A 26,788-nucleotide genomic window follows, 5' to 3' on the forward strand; every position below is an offset into this window, starting at 1 on the left:
TTTATATGTAAAATCTGAAATCTTTAGAAACCAGAAACAATTACAAGATTTTTATAGAAGTTTGACATAATCAATGGACTTATTAGGCATCAATCAATGAGTACTTTATTTATTCTACAAATGCACTGAGAATGTGAATTGGTCCATCAATCCATACTGAAATTAAACAAGACATTGAGTAATTTGAACAGTTGAAAAGTTATAAACTACTAGGAGACCCGACCATGCATTGCTGTGGCCAAGGTTTTTGTTATATTACATTGTAGTAAACTATTTAAGAGGAACGGTAGGAGAACATCAGTCAAGGAGACCACCATGTTTTTTTACTAAGATGCTATTTGTAAAATAATATGGCGATCTCCATGACACAAATTTTCTACTACCGTAACCCCTTAGTACAACGAAATGATTATTTACGAATGAAGACGGAAATCTTTTAAGTTGGTATAAAAATCCACTGGATTGGGATTTGACGGGGAAGGACTTTGAACACGATTGATTAAAATTTTCGTACAGCTGATATGAAGCAAAAATCAATACAAAAGAATTAATTTTAAAATTTATTATTATTTTTATTCAATTTTGTAACAAATGAGAATATTAAAAAGTAATTAGTAAATAACATGTGACACTTAAACTTATGAATGAGTTAGGTAGGCCAGATAGTCTTAAATCTTCAAAAATAATATTTATTACTTTGAATTATAGATACTTTTAATTTCAATTTAATTTAGCAGTAATCGGTGTGACTCTTCCACAATAAATGGTATTCGATCATCCAGCGAAGTCTTGTTTTTAGGAACGTCTTTAGACGAAAATTTGACCTGGAGCGGTCATATTCAGAAGGTCTGCAACAAACTCAATTCCGCATATTACTCAATCAAACAATTGAAAAACACTCTAGATAATTTTGGATTGATGAATGTCTATTTTTCTATGGCTTATTCTCACATCAGCTTTAATATCATTTCCTGGGGATGTGCAAGGGAATTTCCACGAGTTTTTGTTGCTCAGAAAAGATTGCTGAGACTAATTTTTAATATAGATTTTCAAGATAGTTGTAGACCAATTTTCTTAAGAGAGGGCCTATTGACGGCACCTTCTTTATTTATTTTGAAGTGTGTCACTTTTGCCCGTAACAATATAACTGAATTTGTCACAAATGCGGATATACATAGTAGAGACACCCGTCATGGAAAACTGTTAAGAACCCCCTCACACAAAACGGCTCACTTTAGATGCTCCCCACTATTTAATGCAACAAACTGTTATAATAACTTGCCGACATCTATTAGGAAAATCGAGTCAGATAAACTTTTTAAAATTGAGGTGAAGAAACTTCTCTTACAGAAGTGTTACTACAGTCTTGAGGAATTCTTGCACGACACTTTTTCATGACATTTTGAGAGTATTTGCTAGAGCTTCTCCGATTTTTTATATAATACTCTATGTTGTGAAAGTTTGTGGACGTGAACCATATTTATTTTTTTGTATTGTTCAACTTCTGTAGTTTTATTTTTGTTTTTTAATTATGACTTAGCACATGTACTCAATGTACCAAAGTGTCAAATAAATAAATAAATAAATAAATAAATATTTTTGGGTTAACCTGCCTTTAGCTAACACAAATACATTCGACGGTTCCCCTACAAGTGAATATGCAACAGTGGCCTTCTGAAGGGTTTGGTAGAATCTGATGGTATCATTGGAATACTTTAAACTTCCCAGTTAAAATGATTGCTTCAAAAATATTTCCGGTGATTTTTTTGATGACCAAACGTGTACCATTGAGGTGGATTCAAATTGCGAGGATAATAGGGGAACCAATCTTTATTCGAAGATTATGTGGTGGCATTTCAGGTATAACAATTGAATTTCACGGTATTTCGTTTACTACAAAATAAATTCAACTTATACTTCAGCCTCAACAACACGTGGTGGTTATGCTATTGAATTGTAGCTTGTATGACACGTTTGTAGGTTTAACATAGCAGCGCCATCTATTGATTACTTACTCAATCCAGTCAACAGATATCGCCATCTGTTAAAATCGTTTGGAGTTAACAGATAATTGTGAATGTCAAATAATAGACAAATAATTTGCAATGAAATAATATTGCGACTATAAATTAAGATGTAAGCTAGCAAGTTGGATCAAACTGCACACAGTGTGCAAATTCGATCAAAATCGGTTGAGTGGTTTAGGAGTACATCGTGGACAAACAACGTGACACGTAATTTATATATATTAGATGTGAAATTAAAATTGACATATTTTGCAATAATTTCACTATTAGGTGGTGAAGGGCATGTCTACGGCTACAATAGATTACATCAAATATCATAAAACTGTGGTCTGAATCCTAGATTCCTAAATGGTGGTCCGCGGAACCCTGGGGTCCTGTAAAAGGGTCACAGGGGTTCCGCAGGCTCTGTCGGAGATCTTAATATCCTTACACAAAAAGTGAATACAGAAACAAACTGGTTACAGCTTCGGATCTTCACATGCAAATGTCACACATCAATTTTAGTACTATTATAAGAAAATATGTTGAAAAATTTCATTCTTCACATTAAATAGTTGTTTCATTATAATAAATATTTTTCATTTATAATTATTTATATCTTCGAGTGGAAATATTCAAACTACTATGTGAACACTTCAATTAATAAAATAACTAGCTAGGGTTCCATCGAGAACTGTATGCCCAATTAGGGTTCCACGGCAAAATAAAAGAAAACCCTGGTCTAGATGACATAAAATGTTTATTTAGATTTTCATGATTTCACCTAATAAGCCCATATCATTGCCATCAACTGTTTTAAAACACAAATAAGCAAACTGAAAACACAAATAGGCAAACTCAAAAGACAGAAGCAAACTCACTATTCTCCTGGTTGGTCATGGTGGTAGACGTGGTACTGGATGACGTGACAACACCTTCTTGACTACTACTTATGATTGTTGTAACGGTTTTTGTAACACATAAGCCCGATATTCGTCTGTTTATTTCCTCACCTGAACCCAAATGATCTTTAACACTGTCTATGGTAATGTCTCCAACACTGCTGGAAACAGTTACATTGTGAAGAGTCTCATCAGGATTCGATCTGACATCTTCAGACTGGAAAAAGTAAAAGAGCATTAAAATTTCTTTTGGAAACTTTTCCTGATGATAATCTTTCAATATTCAGTAGGAGAAAGAATCGGAATTTAGATAATAGAGAAGGATAACAACTTGAGGTGAGAGATATCTTCAATATGGTAAAACGTGCAGGAGGTGCTCTTGAGTTACAAAAAGACAAAAGAATCTTTGAGAATGCAGTGTATTCAAAAAACACACTTTAATGTGAAATTTCCACTTGAATGCTTACAAAACCACAACACATGTTTCGCTATACGACAGTATCTTCAGGCGTCTCAATACTGATTGTACAAATTCTGTGTGGTGCTTTTATAGTAATTTGACACATTACGACTATCACTACCTGCCAAATTTCTACATGATAAATTCATCACCTAAACTATTTACCTATCTAGGAACCATTCATGAGACTGGAGAATAATGAATACAATGATCTTGTGATTGAACTCATTCCCCACTGCCAGAAGATGGTTCGCAACTGTTGAATTGGTTTTTCTGTTCAAAAAACTACTACTATGCTCTTTTATTTTTTTGTAAAAAGTTCTACCGGCTTGTCTGATATAAAATTTTGAACAAGAACCACAAGTCAACTTGTATACTCCCGATTTATCCAACACTGGGGTTTTATCTTTATTGTTTTTAATAAATTTACTAATATAATAATTTGTTCTGTGAGTTATTTCCCATTATTTGTTTTTCGAGACATGCTTTTCTTAGTTAGTACCTTATCTGCTGAATAATATGCCCTCAAAATTATCGTAATTTATCTTAAAAAGGCTATCCTGAATTGGTAACTGAATTCAATAAATTTTAGCCAATTTTAATCCTGTCAGTGTGTTTTTATCAATGTTTTAAATCTGTTTTTGGGCTTGGTTGATATCATTTTTAATATACTCGGTCCTTTTGTGCAAATTTTTATATTTTATGACACAATAAATACTTTCATTATAAAATTATTAAAATGTACCTTATCAGCTACACTTCCTTCTTTACTCTCGGCATTACCATTAACTAAAGGGGTTTCTACAGAGTTTTCTAATACTTCGTTCGACTGATCGATGGTACCTTCTTCGGAAGTACCATCGTCTCTGGTGCCAACCTGTAACGGCAAATAACAGCGAGCCATCGTTATACTATTAGCTGCCAAAGATAACCGTTGCAATTCTGATGAGGAGTGGAGGTACAAAGCCTGTGCTTCTTTTGTGAATACCAAGGAAGATATGCCGCTGAAAATAAAACATTTCAATAGTTTTTATCCATTAAAAAAATATTTTTTCTCACTTTATATCTTCACGTTTGATCGCTGCTGCATTAAGTTGCCGTTTCAAGTCTGGAATGGTTAGAACTAGGCAATCGCCAGTGTTTGTTAGGCACAACAAATCTACTTCGGAATGATTTGTATTTTCTATATTACAGGTGAAATTTGCAAAAGCCATTCGTCTCACTCTAGCACCTAGAAAAAAAATTAAAGTGTTAAAATAAATTGATGGCTGTAGCCGTTACTACGTGGTAGGAGATCATAATGAAAAGAGAAATGAAAATTTTTATGTTTTTTACCACTTTTATTATTTATTGAAAGTGGTAAAAAACATAGAAATTTTCATTTCTCTTTTCATAAAGTGTTAAAAGTCGACGTTTGTCGATCAGAATTATCTCATAGACAAGATTAGTCAAAATTGGATGTATAATAAAATCTGGATGAAAGTCTGGACCGCAATCAGCTAAAGTCGTCTAAAAGGAATTCACTGACACTGTAATAAGCCTTAGACAGGAGCAAATTTTTAACTTCTCTTTTAAATGACATTACACATTGTACAGTCTGAAAGAAAATGTTTGAGCCATTGCAAAAATACACCCCTATATCCTAGATTGAAAAGTTTGGTTTCAATAAAGTCACAAGATAGACAGTCAAATGCACGTGAGAGGTCAAAAAATATTCCTGCCACGTGCATACCATTGTCTAGGGAGTTATAGATGATTTCAGCAAAACTACAGGCAGCTGACTATGTGGACTTGCCTTTACGAAAACCGTGCTGGCAGTCAGTAAGAATCTTAAAATTCAACAGAAAGTTAGCCATTCTCTCATTAACTAGTTTCTCAAAGATTTTTGAGAAAATACTTAAAAGAGCGATACGACGATAGTTAGTCACATCTGATGTTTCTTTACTTTTGTGAATGGGAATAATAATGGCTGTCTTCAAGAGTGATGGAAATTTGCCGGAAACTTGTAACACCAAAAACAATTACTTAATATGAGGTTTTTATAAACAAAGACGGAACTTACCTTCATGAGCAGTAAGTTTATATTTACAAAAAGGCTTCAATTGAGGCAGCGTGAATATTTTGAACTGTTCTTCAGAAGCAATAACAACCCTGTGTGCTTGTGTTGTGTCTGGAAGTGGAGCCACTCCTTTCTCGACCTCCAAAGGCTCTGGCAGAGGTTTATTGGAGCCATCTAATACTGCAATCGCTATGACTGGAGCTCTGTGCTTAAGTTGAATTTCTTTGGCCAATTGGCAAGTTACGTCGTCAGTTTCACGTTTGGATGCAGATGGTACCACTATTGTGAAAGCATAAACTGTACCGTTATTCGTGCCAGCCCAAAGAGTTGGATTTGTGTTTTGTACTGAAATGAAAGTGTGGGTCAAAATTCAAATAATTACAGATCACACAAACTACTACAAAGAAAAATAAGTAGGATTCCCATAATTCAAATATATATATATATATAGATATATTAATCAAATAGCGAATGAAAGTTATTTGTGGTGGAACAAATATAGAGGGTATTTTTTATTTTCCACAATCTGTAAAAATTGTATTGGCTATGGATTCTTTATTATTTCTCATCTTGGGTGACACTTAAAAAAAATCATAATTGAAACCAAAGAATACAAAGCCCATAGAAGCTCAGAAGTGGTATTTTCGTGTCACCTGAAATTTTTAATACTTACCCCGACCACCAGGGAGCGACTTACCAGAGAATGGTACAAAAATAAAGTGTAGGTATGTTGATGATATTTTTGCTTTTGAACATTAACTTCCTTTTCTTGATGTAATGCTATCGACTGGATCAATAGGAAAATCCACCATTACACACCCATATGTGATGGTTATGGACACATTTATTGTATTTGGAAATAGCCAATACTGTTCGCAACATTTTACGACATCTTATATAGTTCAACCCATAGAAATCTACAGGGTGGTCGAGTGTACCAATTTAATCGCAATTAAACGACCTCGTGCATTTATTTTTATGATATTTAGTATGTTATAAAAATATCCCTAGACTTTTCCAATGTGTGTATAAATACATGCAAAGAAGATCAATATCAGCAATTTAAACATTCTTGAAGAGAAACGAACACATTACTTTTAAATTTTTTTGCTAGTTTGCATTTAAATTCATTCTTACATACTAATTTGAAATCAGGATGAATAATCTCAAGTTTGTTGAAGTATTTAATAATAATATAAATAAACAGCTTTATTTCAGAGTAGATTACAAACTTTTATTACAACAGATCGGTAACTTAGAATAAATTGGCGGCAAACAAGGAGGTTAACATCTTTTTGTGATGTATGCGTTCAAATAATTTTTAGTGCTCTTTTGAAAAATTCAATTTTCTTCTCCGTTTTATTTTGTTAGAAAGGTGGTTGAAAAGCTTGATCGACATATAGTGGGTGCTTTTTTCAGTTGCTGTTAGTCTATGAAGGAGATACGTATATTCATTTGTTCTAGTGGGATAATTATGAGCAGGTATATTCTCAGTGAAGAGGTGTGTTTTATAAATGAACATTAGGCATTCATAGATATAAATCATGTTGAATGTTTGTGAATCCCTAGACCAGCATTTTTGCTGATTACGGAGAATAACAACATATTTTATATTTAGTGTCTTAACTATGTTGAACTGAACGCTGGTGTTATATTTTTAATAAAAAAAAAAAACGCGTAGACCATCATTATATTAGTGGATCTAAATACTGTTCTGCAAGTTTTGTTATAATTTAAGTTGTTGATTCCTCTTATTATTCGTTTTTGAACTATGAAGATCTTTTCGATATTCCGATTGCTACCCCAAAAAATAATTCTGTATCGAGCAACCGATTCGAAGTTAGCTATGTATATTGTTTTTGTAGACTCTTTGTGCAGAGTTCGTTTCCGAAGTTATCAATATGAGAAGACCAATTCATGTTGTCATTGATGTGGATTCCTAAAAATTTGGTGTTGTGGGACAGTTCAAAGAATGAGTTCGACGGTCCACCCTAACTGGATAATCAATGATGTCTTGGTTTGTTCTAAACAAAATAATATGTGTCTTCGATTAATTTAGTACCAAGTTTATTTTTATTGAACCGGTCCTTAGTCTTGTTGAACAGATCTGTACTAATTACCATCATCTCTGGGAAGGTTTCACCACCTGATAACAGACTTGTGTCATCTGCAAAAATGGTTTTGAACTGATGTTGGTTCAGGTTTAGATTACATAAGTCGCTCAATTAAATGATGAACAAACGAGGGCTGGCAATGCTCCTTACCCAAGCACACCTTTTAGTATACTTGGGAATCTTCACCCATGCTTAATTGTGAGTGTGGGTAGATAGATCTTTATTTAAAAATAGGTAACCCTAATATACATATATATCCCAATTAAATCAACGGTGTATATATACAACATTAGACAAATACAAAAAAAAGAAATACAATGCAACAATAATATACGAAAATCACAATTTTAAAAATAGAATTAATAGAATTAGTAGAATTACAAAAATTACAAGAATTGCTTTCAGTACGATATCTATTTCATCTTAATAAGTTCTTTCAATTGTTTTTTAAACAAATTCAACGATGATGATGTTTTAATGAAGTCTGGTAGTTTATTAAATTCTTGGAAACCTTTGAAAAATAAAGAGTTCATAGTACTGCGATAAGCAGTGCTGCTAATGTGAATGTCATTTTTACCCCGAGTGTTATAAGTGTGAATGTCTCTATTCAATATTATAAATGTATGAAAGTAAACAGGAGCCAGGTTATTCAATATTTTATATACAAAAATCATTGTGAAATAATACAATCTTTTTTCGACTGAGAACCAATTAAGCGTTGCTAACATAGATCTTATGGGGGTGAGACGATTAGTTCTCAGAATTATTCTCATGCCACGATTTTGAAGTTTTTGTAGCATATTCAGCTTAGTAAGATCAAACAAAAACAGGGCTGATGAGCAATAATCAAAATGCGGCTGAATAATTGAATTATATACCGTGATTTTTGTTTCGGTTGATAATTCCTGGGCTATACGAGAGAAAAAATAAAGTTTTTTTTAATTTTTTTTATGAATATAATTGAAATGGGTATTGAAGTTCAGAAAGTTATCCAACTGGAAGCCCAAATACTTGATATTCGATACAATTTCAATTTGTTCATTATTGATGTTTAGGTTAAGGCTATTAATATTAATGGTATCATATCTGTATTTACTTGTGAATATCATAGCCTGACTTTTAGACACATTCAATTTCAATTTATTCAAACTCAAATACTTGCTAATTGATTGTAAAACATTATTCATTTTTTGAATAGCCGTATCTAGGCAGACGTCACTACAAGCAATTAAGGTATCATCAGCAAAGAGGTTAATGAATTCGCATTCCACAAAGAGGTTAATATCATTAATGTATAATAGAAACAATAATGGGCCCAAAACACTTCCCTGTGGAATGCCAACATCATTATCTAACTCAGACGAAACTTCAGACTTGAAACGTACCCTTTGGCTACGTTGCTGGAGGAAGTTATTTAGCCATTGGTATACCTTGCCCCTTATCCCATATTGCTTGAGTTTATCCAACAATATTTTACGATCAATGGTTTCGAATGCTCTCTTCAGATCAAGGAACACAGTAATTACATATTTCTTATTATCCAATTGAGTTTTTATATGGCATAAAGTTAATTGTAACGCGGACTCGCATGAAAACTGTTTTCGAAATCCTGACTGATTATTCATTAAAATACAATTTGACTCAACATGATGTAATAACTGATCGTATACAGCCACTTCGAGTAATTTTTCGATAGGTGGTAATGTATTGATTGGGCGAAATTCATCAGCTTTATTGGTATTAGGAACTTTTTGAATTGGTACAATAGTGCTAATTTTCAAACTTTGTGGAATTTCACCAGTAGTTAACGATGTATTAACGAAATTTAGAATAGCATGTCCTATAGTTTCAAATATCTCCTTTAGCATCCTACAGTTCAATATTTCATGAATAGAAAATTTATTGCTCATGCCGCGGATTATTTTTCGTAAGTGAGGCATTGTGAGTACTTTAAATTTATCGAATGGCATGTATATATTATTATTTAAGTTGGTCCAGTCTTCATTAATATTTATACTATGAACTATACTGTGAATGCTTTCAATAAAGTAGTGATTAAAACTTTGTGCTATTTCTAAGTTGTCTTTTATAGTTTTTTGCCCATCTAATGTATCAAAAATTATATTGAGTGGAGTGTTCAGATCATTTTTATTAACTAATTTTTTTAGTGTTTTCCACATTTCTTTTGGATTGTTTATGAATATATCAATCTTATCAAAATAGTACTGCCTTTTCTTTACTTTCAGAAGGTTTGTCACCTCATTTCTAAACCGTTTGAAAATTTGCCATTTACTTTGAGTTTCATTATTAGAGTTATTTCGGAAATCTCTGTAAGCTCTGTCCCTTAATTGAATTTTATCAAATACTTCATAATCGAACCATGGAATATTTGACTTATATCGACACTGTTCTATAGGCGCCATATCGTTGATTACTTTTTCACATTTTTCCAAGAGATCGCGATAAATAATTTCAACATTAGCGGAGTCCAAATTGAAAGTTTGCATCATAAGACTAATTTTAATATTATCTAAATTTTTAACATTAAGTTTTCTGAATTGCTTCACATTAACTTCAAATTTGATGCTATTAATTGAATTGACTGATATTATCGAGTGATCAGTGATTTTGGGGCAATTATGAACTTCAGTTTTTAAATTATTGAGATTACTCAAGACATAATCAACTAGTGTTTCGCTAGTATTTGTAACTCGGGTGGGATCATTTACACATTGTTCAATTCCATATGATAGCAGAAGGTTTTTCATTTTCTCACCATAAAAAGAATTAGTAAGCAGATCTATATTAAAATCTCCAACTACAATGCAATTTTTATTCGAAGTGAACAGACTATCGCAAATAGATTCCAAATCCTCAATAAATTTTGCATTAGAACTTGATGGTGAATGATACAAACATCCAACAAAATAAATTTTCGTAATGAAATCAATTCTTAATATTGTGCACCAATAGTTATCTTGTAGTTTGAATGTTTTGAATACAGAATAATGAATGTCATTTCTAATATACAAAATAACACCACCCGTAAATCTACTATTAGAGTCATAGCGAACATAATTATAATTATTAATGCAAATTTCGTTATCTTCATTATCTATGGTAGTTCTGGTTTCACTCAGTAAAATGAGCTTAGGATAGTAGCACGCAATACATTCTTGAATTTGATCACGATTTTTTACAATGCTTTGAGCATTAAAATAGATAATATCTGAATTATATAGTATATTAGGGCTAACTGACCATTTTTTAGATCCTGTTTATCCACAATAGTTGGTTTATTGTTTATAAATTTAATTGTTTTATTATTGTAACCATTTTCAATCATATTTTTCAGATTTTCCTTAATAAGTTGAAAATATGCACGCTGTGCCTTAGTTTGATCCCCATATATTCTGATACTGGGAATATCACAAAAATGTTTATTTTTCAAGATGAACTTTGCATCATCTGATGATTTTAAAATAACTTTTATGGGTCTAATTTTATTAGCAGTATACTTTCCCAGCCTGAACATTTTCAACTGGCTCTTATCAATATTGTTATAATTTTTCAGAACATTTTCCACAGATTTGATATCTTCAGACATTCTTTCCGGTTGAGTTTTCAATTTTGATTCATTAATATTAAATATAATAATGTTTGAACTGCGCGATTGTCGGTCCACCATCTCACAAATCCAGTCTTCTCTACTTTGCATTTCTTTCGTAACAGGTTTTACTGAAACTGCTGAATTTTTCAATTTCTCTATCTCAGCTTCCAAGTTGTCTATTTTAACAATTAATTTGGGAATGAGTCGAATTCCGTTTTGACAATTCCACAGTAGAACTTGAGAATTCTTTTACCCTTTAGGTCCCTTTAGGGTGGTGTAATTTTTTACCGTTTCTTGTAAAGTAATTATGTATATCATTTTTATCATCAGATAATATTTTTTCAACATATCAAGTGACATAACTATACATATTTTGAAAGGTCTGATGTATCTAAATGTTTGCTGGTGATATAAAAACAAGTCAAAAGTATCAGGATTTCTAAAAGTGAATAGTGTTAAATTTGATGAGTAATTGAACAGATCGCATTTCATAAAACTCTAATATTTCATTCAGTAATCACTATTTACTATTTTTTGTTGGGATTTCTGATCACTGATTATGAATTCAGTTAACTGTAAATTTAACAATGCAAAAGAAATATTCGAGTACTCACCACTAACTAAAAATGTCCTAGCAAAATAAAGACATCTAACAAAGGAACCCATCGAATCGTCTGTCTGTCTAGCCTCGATTTGTCTTTCGATAGGTTTGGATTCCAAAGATAAATCGTCGGAATCAGGTAGTCTCCTGGACGGTGGAGAAGTAGTAGCGGTTTGTTTTCCATCATCTTTGTTGGCATTCCTTCTGGTCGATCTACCTCTTCGTAACCTCCTGAACGACTCCCTCAGCGATTTTTTAAAAGATTTTCGGCGAGAAATAGGCGTATCACCAGCCCCAGTGAGATCTGAAACAGCAATTTTAGTTCAAGGACACTCACACAAGTTTTCAAAAGAAATATAAATTGATTGAAAAAAAGCAACTGAAATAAAAGTTCAACTTTTCTTGTTGAAATATAGCTCGAGGACAAAAATATGTGAGAATTGAAGGATTTTCATTAAAGAAAACAAGTCAATGTAACGCACCATATTTCAAAGTTTTCTGCTATTTTTACATTTAACCATGCAAATACATTTTTAAATTTATTTCAAAGTTAAACTGAGAAAAAAATTGATGGTCACTATTGTTAATGACAGATTTGCGGGCAAATAGTGTTTTTTTGTATGTGTAAATAAATTGCCCTAAAATACATTATTCTAGATGTTCTATAATTCAATGATTTTATCTTAATAATAACTCTGTTGTTCATGTTTTCTGAATAAACAAATTATATCCCAGATTTTGTCCAAATAAATATTGTCATGGCAGAAAAGAACTGAAGCTAGTGCACAAATAAAGTCGCAGGTTGTTTTCTAGAGATGTGTATTTTTAACCACCTTAAATTGAATAGCACAAAGATGATAAAGTTATTTTCAAAATACAATTACATGAAAGACACCATAAGCGGCTATTGGAGAATAAGTATCATGAGCTTTCTTATCCTCCATTACCTTAGAGATTGAACTTTATGAACAACTGCAGTGACTAACGTTACTGCAGGTTTGTCCTATAAGGATATTTTCAAACTTTTACATTAAACTAACGATGGTTGATTACATTAGCCCTTATATAGCACCCCTGTAGGTAATAATAGAGGTACTTGGCTTGATTGAGTACCTGAAATTTTGTTTACTAATGCGGATATGCTAATTTGAAAATCGGTGAGTAAACTAAATCGATTTGATCATTTAATAGGATGCACCCGCAATGTTTATGCTTGTGAATTTCCAAGGATTCTTGCATAGTGCAAAATTTCCGTATCGTTTTGATTCGGGAACTTGTGGTTGCATGCCAGGGAATGGTTTGAGAACGTCGAATAATTTTTTCCTAGTCTGAAGGACCTTTCATGTTCAACATACCGTTTTTGGAAATTTCGACCACATTGTCCGACATAAACACTATTACAGTCCGGACACTTAAGCTTATAAACTCCAGATTTCTCCAACTTGTCCACCTTATCTTTGGCATTGAAAAGAAAATCAGATAACCTGGCATGCGGTCTGAATGACACTTCCACATTGTTTTTTCTGAAGAAACCCGCAATTATCTCTGTTCTTTTTCCAAAATATGTTAAAAGTTGTCCGTTTCTTGATTTCTGGTTGTTTGACCTGAGGGGATATTAATCTGTAAGTTTTGTTTTCAGACTAACTTCTGGATAGTATCTGCGTTGAAACCATTATTATGACCTATTGTGTAAATATATTAATTTCCCTAGCAAGATTGTTAGCAGACAAAGGCATTGAGAATGCTCTGTGCAACATTGAATTGTAGGCTGCTAATTTATTACTGTCTGGATGAATATACATATTAGGACTAATGTAATCAACCATTGTTAGTTCGATGTATAAGTTTGAAAATGTCCTTATAGGATGAAACTGCATAAAGTTAGTTATAAATAAAAGTGGTAAAACACATAGAAAGTTTCAATTCTCTTTTCTTCATCATGATTTCCTACCACGTAGTAACGGCTACATCCACCAATTTATTAAAATGAAGATTATTACAGTTTCGAGAGTTTACAGAAACTTCATAATTAGTGAGAGCTCTTGTCAGCACTTGGTATATTGAAGAGATAAAGAAAGCTATATGAACGTTAGTCGGACATTTAATTCAACAATTGATGATGTTTTACTATCATTCGACAGTTACGGGTGGTTTAATGAAAAGTTTCTACAGTTTCAATTCTTTTATAGTTGTTTTCACTATTAATGAACTGAACAATTCATATTTCATAATGAGTAAATTTTATATCATACTAATACATTTCAAACATAAATTGGAAATGTATATAATGTATTTAACGAGATATTGTATATATAACTCCAAGTTTGTAGATAATTTCGGTAATCAATCAAAATCTACGATAAAGTGCATACATTGTGAACACTCTTCAGTAACATTCAATCCTTTCTGGGGTTTGTCACTCACCATACCACAAAGAACTTGTCGCAATGCTTGGATTCCCTCACAAGAGAAGGGACTCTGAATGAAGATGAAAAACTGATGTGTTCGAGTTGCAAGGAAAGAAGAAAATGCACAGAGTCCCTATCAATTCATAAGTTTTCCCATATTTTAGTAATTCATTTTGAAAGATTCTCTCCAACAGAACGATTTAGAGGTGAATTAAATGTTGCCATCGAAGAAGAATTAGATATAAGCAATCATGCAGCAGATAATGTGGCTCCTTGTCATTGTAACCTATATGCACTTTCGAATCACAATGGGACTACTGACAGCTGACATTACACAGCGTTCTGCAGACACTTCTACACTGGCACGTGGCATGAATACAAAGATTCACCATGTGGAGGTCATTATTGTCTCGCCACACATCTCCAAGTAACTCACGTAAAGCAGAAAGTCAAGAATTCATTCCCGGCAAGTCCGGTACCTGTTACATTACCTCTACTTTATACCTGTCCAGCAGCATAAACTCTGATCCCGAGCAACATAGTTATCAGTGTTCACTTGGATCTGAACAAAGCAAGAACGAGACTTGGAGGTCAGAGAGATTACGACCCCGTCGTCGAGTCATGTAATTTCAATTTCAAGTGGTTGTTGAAAATGGCTTTAAAACAGAAGCCAAAACGTCGAATAGATGAAAATTACAGACGCGGTTCAACCCGGACGACAGTACATCAAATTGCTGACAGCAGCAAATACTATACTATATATATCTAATACTACAGATTTACTTACCATTTGGATTAAGTGTGCATTTTACCATTATGGGTTTATTTTTCACATAGTCCAGCAAGGCAAGACCGTGTGCAGTACCTGCTGCAACCAAACCCCAGTCGGCCTGCATGACGCAGGAAGTAACAGCGGCAGGAGGATGTAACTGGAGGATGGATGTAGCTTGAAATCCGCGAGGTTGATGCAGGATACCTGTAATTATAATTTATGAGATAAGATGGTTAATAATAATATTAAGATTCATAGTCCATAAAATAGTATCTTCAGAGAAGTCAACAAATTTTCCAAGATCAGTTGTAATAATTTTTGGCATCCAGAGACGAGCTATTCGATATATGCTCTCTCTTACTTATAGGGAGGATATTAGAGAAAAATTTATAAAATTTGGTATCTTAACTATACCGTCACTATACATTTATGAATGCATTAAGTTTATAAAAGTCAATATAAAAACTTATGACTATGTATCCACTACTCATTTACATAATACCAGACAAAAAAATAATTTAGTTCTACAGTATCATAGGTTGTCTAAAATCAGAAATTGCTGAAGAAAATATTTGAGGAAACTTTGAAAAAAACATTATAATAAAAAAAAATTAAATAATACTACAATGTTGAATTTCCATATTGGCCCACGAAATAATAATCCTAACCTCACTAATATGAACAATATTTTTTATTTGAAAACAAAAATATACCAAATAACAGTATTACCTTGCTTTGGACTGAGTTGGCCGTGACCCTTCCAGACGAACCCGTCTCTGTCGCTGACAATATTCATGGAAGAAACTTTCAAAGGTACATCGAGAACTTCAGTATCGAATTTTGCGATGACAACTTGACCAGCTGTTCCGGCAACAACCATAGTCCCAGATAAAGGACACAGGCTGACCCTCTTCACAGCCAGACGAGGATCATCTGAATAGGGATCAAAAATACCAGTTTTTCGAAAGGGAGGCCACTCTTCTTCCAAGTCTTCAGGATCTGGATGAACCTCTGAAAAAAAAGTTTAAAATTCACAGAAAACACCAATATCAGTAACAAGTACCTTCCGGTTCGTCACCAGCGAAGAATTGTGCGGAGCTGAATTTGTAAATGGGCGTGAGAGTCACACCGCCGGCATCCCAAAATCTGACAGTACCATCTTCGTGACCAGTGAGCAGCAACTCCCTTTTAGGTTCAAGCCCTTTGGAACACAACAGTTTGCCTCCGTCAACCGGCCAACGTCGAGTAGAATACAAGTGACTGGTCTGAACTTTCCCAGCATCTTTCAACTGTTCCCAAAGTTCTTCTGGTATTCCTAAAATTAGACAAACGGTGAATGAAGTGGAATTTTAATAAACAGCCACAAATACCTGACACGTATTGACTGCAAGTTACTGCGGAAGCATGTAGAGACACAAGGTAAGGCAAGCTCATCATCTTCCAGTTCTCGTCTTTGAGGTCAAGAGCCACTAACTCTTCTTCTGCCAGAACTATTAGGGCTTCTGGTTCTCCTTTACTCACGTCACCATTGATGGTACTGCCATCTTCATTTTCAGTGCTCTCATCTTCCCCATCTCTGTCTTCCTCTTGTGTTCTTGATTCTATCAAAATAAAGTCAATCACCTGCAAAATAAAAAAATATTAAATCATCTGAAAGAACAATTCGTTCAGGCCAGTCTCAACTCCCTACACTGTAGGTTAATGGACTGACACCTGTCAGAAAACAACTATTCCCCTGGCTCCCCTGGCTAATATCACGAAGGGCGTTGGGTTATATCCGACAGGTGTCAGTGCAGGATTCTTCACTGAAGTTATTCCTGCACATGCTGTTGGCGATACAACTGCCGCAATAGATTTTCAATTATCGGAACACACTTGCAGACCGGTGTCGAGCTGTTTGGCCACTCGTCAGTGCAAGGTAGTGTGTATCATCAACATAAAGTCCTTGGTTTCCGATAATTGAAAATCGAATTTTTTCAGAGTACCATTCCTCGAACTAGGCTGAAACGGACAACAAACAAAAAGTTTGTCATCGCCCCATCTGCCTGTGGACGAGGTAACCAACCGCATATCCGAAATTTGCTCAACTCCTCATATAAGGAAAGAAAACTTTTCATATATAGTCAGTAGGCACACTTGAAGACTGGCGATAAATCCAATCATCTGAAAGAATAATTTGTTTAGGCCAGTCTCAACTCCCTACACTGTAGGTGTAGGTTCTGATAGGTGTCGGTCCATTAACCTACAGCGTAGGGAATTGAGACTGGCCTGAACGAACTTTTCTTTTACATGATTTGATTTATAGCCCGTCTTCAAGTATGCCCACTGACTATATGAAAAAAACATTGATGGTACGGAGTTGATTTAATATTTCGCAAATAAAAAACGTTTACACTCATGCAGAAAATGGTTGTCTATGCCGAATGCCTTCAAAAAATGAAAAGTTTATTCATCATCTCAAAGTTAAATGGTGCCCAACTAACAATTTTATAATATTCAATTTTGACAATTGGAAGCAAATCATTATTACCTTTCTCTTAAAACTAAACAAGTAAAATGCAATCCCTAGGATCCCTAAATTTTAAAACCTACATAGGAATATAAAATGCAACTTTGGAGTTAATACTGAATCTTCTGCTGTTACATACATATGTAACAGCAACAATCAGTGCCTTCTGGATTCACCAGATAGCAAACAAATGGTTATTGGTAGAGAAATGAAGATTCTAAATATGGTCCCATAAAAATACTTGGAAAAAACAGAAGATTATAACAGAATGGACAATTCTGAGATGTATATAAATCACAGCCGAGTTGGATTGTATGGAGGGAAATATCTGACATATCTCAAAGTTTTAGTCTATTTTGAACTCCTTGCAATCAAAATAGGCAACAAACTTCAATTTCATTTAAAATTCAACAAGTCAAAACTGAAACACTAAAAAAAACAAGCATAATGACAATACTATCCAATACAACACCATCAGAAGTGCAACACCAGAAATAAAAGAAGTAAATTGATGGATGGTAGCTGTTACTACGTGGTAGAAGATCATCATGAAAATTGAGAAATAAAACTGGCAGTTTCGTCCTATAAGGACATTTTCAAACGAATACAATAAACTGTATTCTTTTGAAAATGTCCTTATACGTACAATAAACTGTTTTCTTTTGAAAATGTCCTTATAGGATGAAACTACAGTAACGTTAGTTACAGATACAAGTGGTATAAAAACAGGAAGTTTTATTTCTCAATTTTCATAAAATAACAATTTGACCCAGTGCTGTGATGTCTATGGGGAATAAAACCTACAGAAATTTTCGCACTGAATGTATTTAAGATTGAACATAAAGTTTTCATTCCTGGCAACATGGCGTCCCACCAAGTGAATCCTATAGATTTGAAGTAACATATGTGTTTGGCATGTGCGGTTGTCTGATGGCATTCATCATTTGTATCACTTTCTAAAATTGTCATACTTGATTAATATTTATAATCAAGTATACAAGGTTATTTTCTACATGTGGCCTATAGGTGTTTGAATGTGACTGAAAAAAATTCTTTTTGAAAGAAACAGGTTAATATTTTGCTTGTCCTAAAAATATTAGACAAATTTGAAACTGAAAAGAAAATTATACAGACATAAAATGTAAAAAAAAGTAAAAAAAAATGAAAGATTTAATTTTCAAATTATTTTACCAGAAACTAAGTAGATTTTAACTGAGAGTTTTTGATATAGTGACTGTAAATCTTATCATAACTGTTCTCTATCTTGTAATCCGTTTAGATAGAGATAAAAACTATGTGAAACCCTTCTTCATACAAATGAAAAGCCTACCATTTTAAAAAACATATTCTAAAATAAATTTAACAAATAACTATTACGGACGTTTCTCACATATTTTAAAATCTAAGAGTAATAAACAAGAAAAAAACTCCATTCAAATAGTAAATCTAACATCAACATGCCATAAGGAACATATGAAATCCAGTGAAATTATTTCAAAACCAATTCAACATATCATTAAAAAAATGTTCATAAGTACGAGATAATAATAAAAATATATAAGAAAAACATATATATTTATATAAAATGAAGATTCAGTAAACTTCCACAAAAGTGGATGATCGACACTGACGAAATTATGGATTTATGATTTTCTAAGTGGTCTATCTTTATGTGTCTGATGCAGGAAATAAAAAACAAAGTAAGAGGTAAACATGCCATTACAGAGAGTCACAGTGCTTTTTGCTAACAAAAATACCTTATTTCCAAATTGTTCTGCTTCACTGTCATTATCATTTTCAGATTTTTCAATGCCAATCTGCCCGAAATGAAAAAATAATATTTTATATCTTGGATATAAAATTTTAAATGAAACTTTCTCGTTTATTTATTCAATATTTCCATCATTTAAAATATTCATACATTTTTCATGATGATCAATTGAAAATTAAAAAATAACTCATCAGAAAGTTTCATTTCCAATATAAATGTAGCTTAACGGATCTGCTTAGGTGAACAAATAACAGCACAAATTAATTGACACTTCTACAAACCAGATTCTTTATCTTAATTACTGGACAAACTGTATGAAACAGCAATGTTGATAATTGAGAAAAATCCTACTCACCTTACTAGTAAAATCAAAAGCCACATGTTTATCTCCATGCACAACAGATACCGAATATTTATCACTATAATTCGCCCTAGGCAGACCACCCGAGAAAACTATAAGAGACTCGTCATTCATGTCTTTCGTCAAAATTTTAGGAATGGCCCTACAAGAGTAGGGACCATATGTCGTAACTGGTTCTCCACAAGGTTTTTCTGATTGATCAATATCCCATTCCATGTAGCTACCTAAAATTAATTGTGAAGATTTATATTAACTGAATAGTGCGATATTAGATTTCATGATTGTCAAATTTTTCCACTACTTACCATCATTATGAGAGCTGAGGAAATGCCTTCCATCTTCTTTCCAGTAAATCGATTCCAACTGTTGATTGGAAATGAATGTTTTAACAGCACTGTTATCAACTCTATTCCAGAGCACAATTAAGCCCCTGTTATATCCTATCAGGATATTATTTGGGTGTTCTGGTTGTTCAAAAATTGATTCAACAGCTCCAGGATTCAATTTGTAATCTTGAGGAACACTGCAAAAAAGAAAGTGTATTCATTGAGGTTTTCTGTTAGTACCTTTTTCAGATATATCATCAATTTCGAAACTCTCTTCATTCCTAGAAGTGAATAGCGCCTCACTAACCATAAATACCCTCAGATTAAGTAATCAAACATGATGAAATAAAAGATGAATGAATGGCAAGAATATATTTTCATCTATTATTTGTTCTCAATTTCAACTTATATGTCTAACACCTGGGCTGAAAATTCCCGGGCCTAAGAAAGAAACCGCGTTTTTTGTTTCGAAATTGGCTTTATTCATCGGGAGCAATTCGAAGTCCATTTCATGCAATTTTGCCATCGTTTTCCTTGACTTGTGACACATTTTCTTCAAATGTGGTCGTTTTGCCACAATTTCGGCCTGCAAACGCTCCAATAATGCATATAATATTCACTGTTAAAGGTATTTCCCTTTTCAAGATAATCGATGACTATTACACCATGCGTATCCCAAAATACAGAGGCCATAACCTTTCTAGCCGGTTGTTGTGCTCTCGGGCACTTTGGACAAGATTCACCAGTTGCTTTCTACTCAGATGACGATCGTTTTGTCATGTTTGAACACGGCCATACACTGCTCAGAAGCATCATGACGTTCTTGTTTTTGGTCAACAGTGAGCTTGCGCGGCACCCACTTTGAACAGAGCTTTGTCATAGCCAAATGCTCATGCAATGTGAAGCCATCACGTTCTTTTGATATCATTACAATGTCAACTAACTCATGCAACTTCACTTTTCTATCATTCAAAATGACTTCATGTTTTTTGGTGTTACTGACTCATTTAGACGTCCACTGTATTCTGCATCATCGGTGTCTCTACGACCACGTTTGATGTCAACAAACGAACGTTTAATTGTTGTTTCTGATGGAGCGGAGTCCTTATAACACATTTTAAGCTATTGCTTCGCTTGAATGGTATGGTAACTGATAACAATGACGTGCTACCCGTGTATTATTTTGGTTTCATATCATATTCTGAATTATAGAACACAAGAAACACAAATTAATGTGAGAAACTACACCGACGGTCTTGAGACAGTTTGGCCACAGTATACCATATACAGTAATCCCACTTCAGGTGATTTTTGGTTTGAATTTTCTATACGCAGACCAAGGAGTTGCAGTCTCAGGTCTGCGCAAACGACGACTTCAAGACAGGCACGCAACCCTTCCATAGTTGTCGAATTTCATGGGTTTCACCCAACCTACTGTGAAATGAAAATATATTTTGTCACATCCGAATATGAACATCTATCGATCCCATGAATTTTTACAATCTGCTTGAAACATAGTTCATCATTGTCCAAATGATCTGGGTTACTTGAATATTACACAAATGCAAACTATCATTTTAACAATTTTCTCAGGTGCCCAACACGGTTTTCAACAACTGTATTTTTTTGAGCAGTTTATATGAATAGTTGTTATGTTGAGCAGTGTTTAGACGCTTTGGTTGAGATTGTAGTAGGGAGAAATGTCATTAGTGTCAAATACGTCAGCATTGTAAAAACTGAAACTCCTGGACACCAACATCAAAGGGACCGACGCTAAGTGGGAGTAATATATATACAGAGTCACCATTAAAGATGCGCACCATATGGGAAACTTTTTTTTCGAAATGTTTCACTGAAGTTTGACTTCGGCACTTGTTTGTGCTTTAAATTTAACTTAAAATGATGCGGCCAACTGCGACCCACTGACGTTCAGTGTTTGTCAAATTCAACTTTTTTTTTGAAAAAAATTGAAAAAGGGCATTTCTAGATCGAATTTAACAAAAAGTTACTTGAAAAAGTTGTGTCTACGGCAATTTTATATTTATATGCCAAATTTTATGCAACTAGGATAAAGTTAACGTTTTGCTTATTTTTGACAGATATCCCCTTTATTTTAAAAAACAAGTTCGTTTAATTGTCATCAATTCATGTATACATAACAAACTCATCATGAAGTTCAACTTTTCTGATACATTTTTACTTATACGGACATTTTTAGAGAGAAATTGAAAATTTGCTATAACAATTTTAACATGACTGGTGCAAAGTTTAAAAAAAAAACTAATTCATTCACAATAGTAATAACATTGTCACATTATAAATAAAATAATATCAATATGAAAAAATACAAACATTCTGATTAAAAATACAAATGTATAAATAAAAAGTTACATAAGAAAGTCATACATAGGAATATACTATATTTTCATTAAAAAATCCTTCAATCGTCTTTTGAATATATTTATCGAACCACTATCTTTAATTTCTTGAGGGAGGTCATTAAAACAATGTACTCCTTTATAAAATAAAGAATTATGTGTGCTATTTTTTTAATATTTTTCAACTTTTATATTGTTTCTGTTTCTGGTATTATGCCCATGTATTTCAGCCACATAAGTTAATTTATTCTGTAGATATACAGGTGAATATCCAATTTTAATTTTAAAAATAAAAATTAGTGTTTGGTACTCGAAGAGTTTCTTCACTGGTAGCCATTGAAGGGTTTGCAACATATTTGCTATGGGTGTTATCCTCGAACATTATGAGATTATAGCATAGCACGATTCTGCATCTTTTGTAGTCTGTTTATTTCATTTTGATTGAGAAAAAACAGAATGGTAGAGCAATAATTCAAATGTGGAAGGATTATGGAGTTGTAGACTAATAATTTAAACCACTGGCTCATATATGGGGAACATCTTCTTAAATAGTTGATTTTGTAAGCTATTGTTTTGATACCTTGATTAGCATGTTCCTTGAATTTCAAGTTGCTGTCAATAGTTACACCCAAGTACACGAATTTGTTTATCTTCTCTATATTACTGTCATTCAATCATAGAAGTAGGTTTTCATTATTAAGATCTCTATGTTTCCCTAATAACATCCATTTTGTTTTATTTACATTCATCTTCAACAGATTTGCAGAGCAATATCTATACACCCTTTCAAGACTAGCATTTATAGTATCAACATACTCATGTACATCTTCAATACTAAAGTACAGTAGGGTATCGTCGGCAAATAAGTGAATTCAACATTCTTCTGCTATGGTTACAATGTCATTTAAATATATAAGGAATAACAATGGTCCCAAAATAGACCCTTGGGGTATACCTATATTATTTTGCATTTCATCAGAATAAACTTCCTCTATTCTCAACCTTTGCTGTCTATTGCTCAGATAATTCATGATCCAGTTTAGTGCTATTCCATCAATATCTAAGCTTTCAATCTTTCTAATCAGTCTTCATCTATCTACAGTTTCAAATGCCCTTTGAAGGTCAAGAAATATTGCAATACTGATCCATTTCCGCACCTTTCTTCCAATCTGTTAAAACACATTGTAACGCAGTTTCACAACTATGTTTGCTCCGAAAACCCTATTGATACTCACACAGGACTATATTACTCTCCAAATAATCCACTATCTGTTCATATACAGCCCTTTCGAATACTTTAGCTATAGCATTAATCGTGCTTATTGGTCTCAATTGAATAGCTTGGTTTGTATTTGGTCCTTTTGGTATAGGTATAATAGTAGATAATTTTAGTTCAGTTGGTACTTCACCTTTCTCTAAAGAACTGTTGTTATGTTTAACAATGGATTACACAAATTTTATCAGGATTACTTTTATTTTTCAAAGAACCAACAATTTTTTCTAGATCTACCATATTGGACTAAAGTTGGACAATTTATCATCAGTTATTATTTCAGTTATAGGAAAACTATGAGAAAATTTGTTGTCAATTGCATCAGTTATATTTATTATACTTTTGATATAAAATGTGTTCAGGCCATTTGGTATCAAAGTCCTATCAGAAATTATTTCACCATTGCCCAAATCAATAGTTGTAAGATTGTATTCTTTGTTATTATTCGGTATTAATGTCTTCAGTGTATTCCACATTTCAGTGGAATTGTTTTTATTTGATTCAATCTTGGTCTCTAAATAGTTCTTCTTTTCCTGTCCAATTGTTTTCACTGCTATATTTCTTTTTTCTTTATACTTTTCCCAATTATCCGTAATTTTATTGATTGTATACTGTTTATAACTCATATCTCTTTCTTTTGTAGCTTGCCTCACCTTCTCGTTCCAGAATTTCTTATAATGTCGAAAGATCTTGACCGTTTTTTTTTGGAGCGACTTAATTCAATATCGACAATACATTGTCCACAAATTGTTCATATCTATGATTTAAATCCCAGTATACTGTGGTTTGGTTCTCGAGAGGAACACCAAATTCGATGTGGGTCTTCTATGTGGGCGTCTGTTGATCTGGAACGATATTTATTTTTCAAAAAATTCATCTTTGAGAAGATGTTTCACATAGGTATGTATATCGAGCCATAGTGGACAAATTTATAGCTATTTTCTTGCAATTTTCACGTTTTTCCAGGACATGTTTAGTCCAAAATTCTCATTAGGATACCGTTTTCTTTTCATATCCAAGATTTGTCAGAAAATGAATGAAATTTTGTTTTGCAATGTCGTTTTCGAAGATATCCAGCTTGCGATGAAAAGCAGACTCTCTTTGTATCAGATCACATATTTATTTAAGAATTCCTTGTAACTCTGTGTTGAACGCATTCAAATATTTGAAAATATCTTTTAGAAAAGTCACAACCAGCATATTGCGCTCGTTTGTTATGAACTCAAAATGATTTCTGGCTTTCTGCGTATCTAAGTTTCGCAATATGGAGGTTACTTCAATTTGTCAGGCTAGATAGGAAACTAATCAAACCATGCCAGTTGTAGGTACTTGTAAAATACGTTAGCTTAATTTTTTTTTTATTTAATTAAGGTATTTATGCCTTATCTACGTACGAATTTATACTTGGTATACTTGGCAGTCCGAGGTTCGACCTTTCGCGGTCCGCAAACGTACCGCGATCCGCCTGTTGCTGACCGTTGATATAGACACACACAAACATATATGTATGTTGGATGTATGTGTAAATGATTTTTCCGATTTGAAATATAGATATATCAAATATATAAAAGTGTGATAAATGAAGTTATCGATAGGGTTTATAATGTATATTTTGCCATACTTTTCGTAAGAGTAGGAATCTCTACCCCTATAAACTTACTTTTGCATCACTACATCCTGATAAATAATATCAGGTGTCATCGTAAAAGTACTCAAGTCGAGTAAATAAATATTTCCCCCTTCAGTACCGAGCAGCAGGTGATTACCGGCCGATTCCAAACACATAGTCGAAATCTTCTTGAGCTTGCCTTCCAAAGCTTGCGACTTCACTTCGACCAAGGAGCTTCTGTTCACCTCCCAGAGATGTAAAGAATTGTCGTCGCACAGCGAAACTACCCTGCCTTGGTTCGGTAGGAACACAATTTTCGTTACTGGAATCGGATTCTGATGCTGACCGTAGAATTCGACTCCAGGACGGCCTAATACTTTGATCGCCCCTGTAGCTGTTCCAATGCATATCAGCCTCAGTGAAGGGTCCCATGCTAGTGCTGTGGGTTTGTGGGGAAAACCGTGCTGAAGAGTCTGAAATGAAAAGAAATGAAATGTTGAGAAATATTGTGCAAGAGATGGAAAAAAAAATTAATAAATGCAGAAATGCTGAAACAATCTCAGAACCACGACTGTCTTCACAGCTGGATTCAAAATCATGAATTCAAAGACTTATATTTTATAATGCAGTTAATATACAGTTCCAATAGATGGCCCCACTTATAGGCAGCTATGGAATACTCAGTTCGAACGAATAAATCAACGTTCCTTAAATGGGAAGGTGAGCCTACGCAGAGATTTGCAGTTGCCTTCCATTCGGCAGTCCATCCAGTCGAGGAATGAGAGAGTTTTCGAAAAAACGGAAACTCATGAAAACCCGTTAGTTAGGGAAGCCACAGATTATGCTGTAGACGACCCCTCCCGATATAGAAGGCCCCGACACTCTGTCGAATGAGGACCTCATGTCCCCCGTTAACGGATGATTAACTTTTTCATCCATCCCACCCCAGCCAGGTAGGGGTATCCCGTGAAGGGCGGCACTGATGTCTAAGGACTTCATGCCGTCACCAATCAGTCATGAACCCATTGGTCCCTCTCAAGACCAACAATCAGCCAAAAGGGTAGGGGAGCTGGTCTCCAAACCTGGATGAACTGACGATGACATTCTGGGAAGGTGAGCCGCTGTAACCGCACCTTATTATATACCCAATAGATTTATATACAGAGACTTAGACCTGGACACGCAATGTGTGGACGTGTATATGAGAGAACATGCAGAAAGCACGTTCGATAGAATCAGATCGTACTCAAATCCAGCGTTCCGCGATCTACCCGATGCGTTAAATATGGATGACCCCAGATTCCGAGAAAGGGACAAACATCCCAGGCCGACTAAACAGAATAACAGACCGCCCCCGTTAGTCGCCGTCAGGCGACTTAGGTAAGTATAACACTAACCAGATACACTCTCTTCCAGGTAGGTTCAGCGAAGAAAACTTCGACCGCGATTGCGACTCTAAAAATTTTTCTTGGATGCACTGAGAAACGCTCGATGCATAACACAAAGCCGCCGGTTAGTTTTTGGAGGTCCCCATGCTTAAATTCAGTTAGGAATAGTCAGATAAAACAACGATTCGATAAGAAAGTAAAAGCACCTAAAGGCTGACTTTCGACCAAAAGAGGTCAGATG

The 26,788-nt window shown here is 33.9% G+C and overlaps 1 protein-coding gene across 3 annotated transcripts in view; it reads right to left on the bottom strand.

Moving 5' to 3' along the window:
- l(2)gl (LLGL domain-containing protein l(2)gl) overlaps positions 1–26,788 on the bottom strand; it is an 84,709-nt gene that overhangs the window by 7,902 nt on the left and 50,019 nt on the right. For 2 of the 3 annotated variants that reach the window (XM_074183197.1, XM_074183193.1), the window contains exons 3-14: positions 25,211–25,632; positions 19,879–20,096; positions 19,568–19,797; positions 16,303–16,555; positions 15,996–16,247; positions 15,662–15,943; positions 14,948–15,136; positions 11,766–12,056; positions 5,431–5,772; positions 4,428–4,599; positions 4,114–4,372; positions 2,888–3,125 (exon numbers count right to left, since the gene is read on the bottom strand). In XM_074183197.1, coding sequence (XP_074039298.1) covers positions 2,888–3,125; positions 4,114–4,372; positions 4,428–4,599; positions 5,431–5,772; positions 11,766–12,056; positions 14,948–15,136; positions 15,662–15,943; positions 15,996–16,247; positions 16,303–16,555; positions 19,568–19,797; positions 19,879–20,096; positions 25,211–25,632 — 3,148 coding nt within the window. The remainder of the gene's footprint in view (positions 1–2,887; positions 3,126–4,113; positions 4,373–4,427; positions 4,600–5,430; positions 5,773–11,765; positions 12,057–14,947; positions 15,137–15,661; positions 15,944–15,995; positions 16,248–16,302; positions 16,556–19,567; positions 19,798–19,878; positions 20,097–25,210; positions 25,633–26,788) is intronic. The other variant, XM_074183200.1, reaches the window with a different exon arrangement.

Source organism: Leptinotarsa decemlineata, unplaced genomic scaffold (genome assembly GCF_025532065.1).
Source record: "Leptinotarsa decemlineata unplaced genomic scaffold, Ldec_3_MD MMD2_P_RNA_scaffold_2, whole genome shotgun sequence".
NCBI lineage: Eukaryota > Metazoa > Arthropoda > Insecta > Coleoptera > Chrysomelidae > Leptinotarsa > Leptinotarsa decemlineata.